Raw genomic sequence first — 6372 nt, forward strand, 5'->3', positions numbered from 1 at the left:
TCAACTGAACTAGCTCCCATTTATCAAAATTGGTTCAAAGATGTCTTTTAATGTATTTTCAACCAAGAAGACATATTTTCAACGTCTTGTGCTTAGTGGGCTGTGTGTTCAAAATATACTCCATAAACAACATAGGTCCTCACACTGGAAAACATCTTTATTTATTTATTTTCTATACAGTATATTGCTCCATTTTCACAATAGTGCAAAATTAATTTACAAGTTTCTTCATAAATATAACAAACATAACATATTATAAATAAACAATGCATGTGACATTAACAATAACGTGTTAACTGAAAAAGCTAAAGTCACATTGACAGTGCACAAATGTTTCAATCCAAGAATTTGGGTTATTCCATATTTACATTTGAATCAACAAAATGGAAGCCAAGGTCTTGTGTGGTTGAGTGCAGATTTCACTCATGAATTTCACTCATGGTACACAAGGAGCTCACACGAACCCAGCAGGCAAAATTTGGCATGGAATGTTATAATGAGTTATTTTTCTGGTTGTAAATGTGTTTTCTGGTTGTATGGTCAGATGCCAGATTACAACCAGTCCTTTTCTGGTTGCTAAAAATACATCCAATCAGTATACAACCTGACCATGTCACAAAATACATCACTGCAACCAGTTTTGCACTTTCGGAACAAGACACTTCACCATTGCAGGAAATAATCTGCATTAGACAAACAGAGCTTTCTTTTCTAAGGGGGCCTTTCTACAACTAACCGATATTGGTTTTTTTCAGAAAAACAAACCAGATCAACAAAATCCTTCTAAAAAAAGGGAGAAAAAAAACTTCTCAGAAGTTTGACATCTTATCACACTGCGCTACATATTTATTGAACCTAGTTAACCATGACTGAGTCAAATTAGGACCCGTTGGAGTCTATTGTAACCTTGGCTGACACAGCTCTTTCACCTCAGGTAAAGTGTCAGTATCAACTTTGTACAAACAGGTTCATTGTTTTAACCACTCCACCTTTGCTTTGAATTTCCAAAGAATCCTGGTAGAGTTATACTACATGTTGTCACACGTTTACTACATCAACACTGCGGTTGTCAATTTGTATCCTTTTCAACACGGATGAGGTATGGGTGAAAGTACAAACTGAAGTGTACGTAAGACAAAATGACAGCACCATAGGTGTTCCACATTGACATGACCGTCGTTAGTGTCAAGTGTTCAGATTGGTGTCATTAGTGTTAACTTGCTAACCCATTACTTGAACTTTCCGCGCTTAAGTCGTTTCAAAGCTGCCAGAAGCGTGATACCACTATGTGTGTTTATGAATGATAATGATCTATACAGCAAATTTGGGTCTTCTAATTAGCTAGTGGACAAGCACTCTTGCATACCATAGCCTTCCACACAACAGTATTGGACACTATTAATGACATTGGTTGTGTCATGCATGTGGCAGTGACAAGGCAATAACAGAATAAATCAACTTACATTTTCAGTCAAGGTACCAACGCACTAAATAATACCCGTGGGGACCTGTAAATGCATCACTTACTTTCTCTCATGGCTACATGAACCACTGCATGAAAAAATAAGCCTTTATCTTTTAACTGTTTTTCCTTTACAAATAATACAGATATTTCAGTTGACCGGGGTCCGTATGTGTTAAGCGTCTCAGAGTAGGAGGGCTGATCAAGAATCAGTTTTGTCTTTTTAAATCATTCTGAATAATAGGGGTGACCTGATCCGGGATCAGCACTACTACTCTGAGATGCTTTATGAATACGGCCCTGATATTGGCTTCAGTTTAAGACATCCTTATCAATCTTCTCTTCACTCTGATACACTCAACTCTCAAGCACAAACTGAACGACTAACAGTTTCACACTTTAAATATAATATGATATAATATGCCATTTAGCAGACGCTTTTATCCAAAGCGACTTACAGTCATGTGTGCATACATTTTTACGTATGGGTGGTCCCGGGGATCGAACCCACTACCCTGGCGTTACAAGCGCCGTGCTCTACCAATTGAGCTACAGAGGACACTTTGACATTCTCCCTGATACACTTCCATCCATGATATGCACAAAGTTAATGCAACAAAATAAAAACAATACGTCTCTCTTGAGTTGTAGCAGTGGTCCATTTGCTTTTCATAAAGCATCTTTGAATATATTAGCTATATATATATTTTTTTACATTTAATAAATATGAAATAGAATTCAATGTAATTGTCTCTGTTCTTATATAAAAAAGGGATTTAAACTAATTTACAGTTTCGAGTAATGATAGATCTAGTATCAATAGATCTATTCTGATGTTTCCCCTAGGTACAGGTCTAGGATCAGCTTCCCCTTCCCCAATCCTAACCTTAACCATTAGTGGGGAAAATGCTAAACTGACCCAAGATCAGCATCTAGGGGCAACTTCACCCTCCTCCCCATGCGCATCTGTGGGGTACGATGGTAAACAACATTGTCCGTTACTGCCACCTAGTGTGACACATACAGCAGCACTATACCGTTGTATCCCTGCCGGCCAGGACACGATAAGCATGCATGGCAGAACCAGTCTACAGCTACATTCCTTAGTTAAAATAATTAATTTCTATATCTATATATATTATTGCAAAAAAAAAAGAGATTTACGGAACACATGATACACAAAGTGACCGTCTTCAGACAGTGTTTCAAGCGTTGGATTGCAAAGGGACAGAGGGATGAAGGGAGGAAAACTCTCCTGTGTTATTCAAGAGACTAGGAGCTGGTATCTTTACGGTATTACAGCGAGACCTCAGGGAACGAGACCGCACGAGATCCACCAGCAACCTCTGAGTGTTTCTCTCTCCCCCATCCTTCACTCTTCCCATCACCTCTTCTCTGTTTAACTGCGCACCTCCCTCCCCCTCCCCCCCTTCACACGGAGCAGTTGCGTCTCTTGCTTGGGCCTGGCTGTGTCGTAGTGGTGGTGGTGGTGGCGGCGACCGAGGCGGGGGCTGAGGTCAGCCGGAGCCTAGCCCCGTGTCAAAGGCTGGTGGAGGACACGGAGAGAGTGGGCGACGAGGGCGGCGGGAAGTTGAGCAGCTCCAGGATGGCCACGCCCACACTGCTGCGCCGCGTGAACATGCAGGATGCCGCCACCCACTTGTTGCTGCGCGGGTTGTACTTCTCAATGGAGTTGAGGCTGGAGCTGCCGTCGTTGCCGCCCACTGCGTACAGCCAGCCGTCCATGGCCACAAGGTCATGGGTACTCCTGGGAGAGGGGGGCAGCATAACATGCAGACTCAGTAAGGCAGGTCAAATTCAGATAGGTCCCTCCCAGTGTCAGCCTGTTTGCTTCCGTTTGGTTCTAGTGAATACAACCTTGCTGTGACTAGATGGGGCCTGTTTTTAGATGAATATGAGACACACTGCTGATTACAACAATGGTTTATTTATGGACTGGAGCATCCATTGTCATCAGGTTTCCCTGGTCAATTCCTTTCCTGTTGACGCCGTCTATTTCCCTCTGTGTGGGTGTGTGATCTTGTGGGTGTGTGATTGTGTTCATGTTTGTGTATGTGCATGTTTGACTCTAATTCAATTGAAATCTCCCAATCCTGGTCTCTGATGCCCACTGTTTGTGCAAGGTCCTCCAGAAACCCTAATCATTAGCTGATTAAGGGCTGTAATGAAAACCTCATCACACTCTGAGACTACTTTCAAATAATCTTATATAACAGAATGGCATCAAGTATTGTGTCCAACATAACACTTTAAAGGCAGTTGTGGGGATGCATTATAAATGCATTCACAGCCTTTATGTATGTATAAAGGCATTTATGAAGAGCGATAGAAGGCTCTTTATATGCACTGGTAATACAGTTATAGCCACAGGTGGTTGGTAGCGATTGTGACGCAGCTGGCGATGCCCACCTGCGGATGTTCATGGGCGCCACGCCCTCCCAGGCGTTGGTCTTGGGGTTGAACCGCTCCACCGAGTTCAGGCAGCTGGTGCCATCGTTGCCCCCAGCAACATAGAGCATGCCCTCCAGCACAGCCACCCCGGCACTGCTGCGCCGGCTCAGCATGTTGGCGATGGCCGTCCACGCGTTGCTCTGTTCCGACCAATCATAGCGGGTTGTTAGGAGTCACATGGTCAGTTGAGGGACTTATCAGTGTTGGTTCTACTTTTTGATCTGGGCAGAAGTTCAGCTTTATGGGCCGGTTTTAACTAGATTAAGCATACTAATGGACAAAAAATATAACCTGGTGGGACCAGCCTAATCGCTACGTTCACCATTGTATTTAATAGGATGGTGAACACAGCGATCAAGTTGGTTCTACCAGGCTACTGAAAATCATGCTCAGTTGAGATTCTTTTATAGGCTTAATCTGGGTCCAGGAAACTGGCCCTATGTCTTTATGTTCATATTGATAGAGATCTCTTTGTTGGTTTAGTTTTTTTTACCTGTGGTTCATATTTCTCCACTGTAGCTAGGTGTGAGGAGCTGTCATACCCTCCTACTGCATACAGACTGCCATCTAGAGAGGGAGAGAAAGAGATAGTATGAGAGAGAGAGATGGTAGAGCGACAGAGAGAGATGGTAGAGAGAGAGAGAAGAGATGGTAGAGTGACAGAGAGAGATGGTAGAGAGAGAGAGAAGAGATGGTAGAGTGACAGAGTGAGATGGTAGAGAGAGAGAAGAGATGGTAGAGTGACAGAGTGAGATGGTAGAGCGACAGAGAGAGATGGTAGAGCGACAGAGAGAGATGGTAGAGCGACAGAGAGAGATGGTAGAGCGACAGAGAGAGATGGTAGAGCGACAGAGAGAGATGGTAGAGCGACAGAGAGAGATGGTAGAGCGACAGACAGGGAGAGAGAGAGGAGTACAAAGCTTTAAATATTTGCACATAGTTACAACACATAATATGACATTTGAAATGTCTTTATTCTTTTGGAACTTTTGTGAGTTTTGTTTACTGTTAATGTTTTTGTCTTGTTTATTTCACTTTTGTTTTATCTAGTTCACTTGCTTTGGCAATGTAAACATATGTTTCCCATGCCAATAAAGCCCTTAAATTGAAATTGAATTGAAAAGAGAGAGAGGGAGAGAGAGAGAGAGATGGTAGAGTGACAAAGAGATGGTGGAGAGAGAGCAGAAGAAAAATATCAAAAGAGACAGAGAGCCATGTGACGACAAGCTCCAAATGCTAGATTACAGCTCCCAAATGTTTGATGAGGCCCGTATTAACTAGGAGCCCAATAGGAAAATCACTCTAGCCTACATTATATCCATGCTCAATAGATGACATAATCACACCAAGGTGGACATCACATGCTCACCCAGAGTGGCCACACGGACATATCTCCTCCGGGTGCTCATGGCAGCGATGGAGCTCCAGGTACTGGTTAGAGGGTCGTACCGCTCTGTACTGTTGGGGTGGAGGGGGCACTCATTACATACATGGATGGAGTACAACAATCTCATCTCAGTATTTGCATATGTGAGTCAAAATCTATTGGGACAACCAGTGTCGGATTTATTCACTGACATTCAAGAAAGTCTCCCTTTAAACAGTGGGCTAGATCTACATTCATATTGGTAACACATTATGGAGGTGCACATGTTAACATTCTAACACTTATAAGGGTGTCCCTAAGTTATTATGGAAGAGTCCATGTCCTCAGAGTGGGTAGATAGGAGAAGTTCAAGTCAAACGGCAGTGGGCTAGATTTGAACCCAAGCAGCGACAGAAGTGTACCTGTTGAGGCAGGAAGCTCCGTCGTAACCGCCGGCCGCGTACAGGAGGCCGTGCAACACCGCCACACCCAGACAGCTCCGCCGCGTCCCCATGGACACCTCAGGTTGCCAGGAGTTGGTGACCGGGTCGTAGGACTCCACGGTGGCTAGATCGGAGGTACCGTCATACCTGAGGGAGAGACAGAGTATGTCAGAGAGAGGCCAGTGAGTGGGCTTAGGGGTTGTGTACCAGACACTAGTGGCAGAGCCTAGGCTCGGGTCAAAGATAGTGCACTATGTAGTGAATAAGGTGCCATTTGGGACGCATCCTAGGCCAATCATAGGAGGATGGGCTCTGCCACTAGTGTCTGGTACCTCTTCAGGTTTCTTTCTTTTATCTCATCTCAAAGGTTAAGCGATTCTTCACAACGGTATTTTGTTTACAGTTTAAAATACAATAAACTTTCTTGAAATAAAATGGATTTGAAATAATGTATCATCTGTTTATTTATTTGACAGGGCATATTTGTCAAAGCATATTTCCATTAGTAGCACCTGGATGAGACTCTGACATTCCAGACAGTGATAGTAGTGCATCAGATACTACAGATACTACTAATAGTGCATCAGATACTACAGATACTACTAGTAGTGCATCAGATACTACTTTGT

General features: G+C 43.3%; 1 protein-coding gene across 2 annotated transcripts in view; it reads right to left on the reverse strand.

Moving 5' to 3' along the window:
• Positions 1–1948: 1948 nt before the first annotated feature.
• Positions 1949–6372, reverse strand: part of LOC121545944 (kelch-like protein 17) — a 27691-nt gene continuing 23267 nt past the window's right edge. For both annotated transcript variants that reach the window (XM_041856879.2, XM_041856880.2), the window contains exons 8-12: positions 5723–5890; positions 5304–5392; positions 4428–4501; positions 3893–4074; positions 1949–3230 (exon numbers count right to left, since the gene is read on the reverse strand). In XM_041856879.2, the coding sequence (XP_041712813.1) occupies positions 3002–3230; positions 3893–4074; positions 4428–4501; positions 5304–5392; positions 5723–5890 (742 nt within the window). In that variant the 3' untranslated portion in view covers positions 1949–3001. The remainder of the gene's footprint in view (positions 3231–3892; positions 4075–4427; positions 4502–5303; positions 5393–5722; positions 5891–6372) is intronic.

This window comes from Coregonus clupeaformis, chromosome 30, assembly GCF_020615455.1.
Source record: "Coregonus clupeaformis isolate EN_2021a chromosome 30, ASM2061545v1, whole genome shotgun sequence".
NCBI lineage: Eukaryota > Metazoa > Chordata > Actinopteri > Salmoniformes > Salmonidae > Coregonus > Coregonus clupeaformis.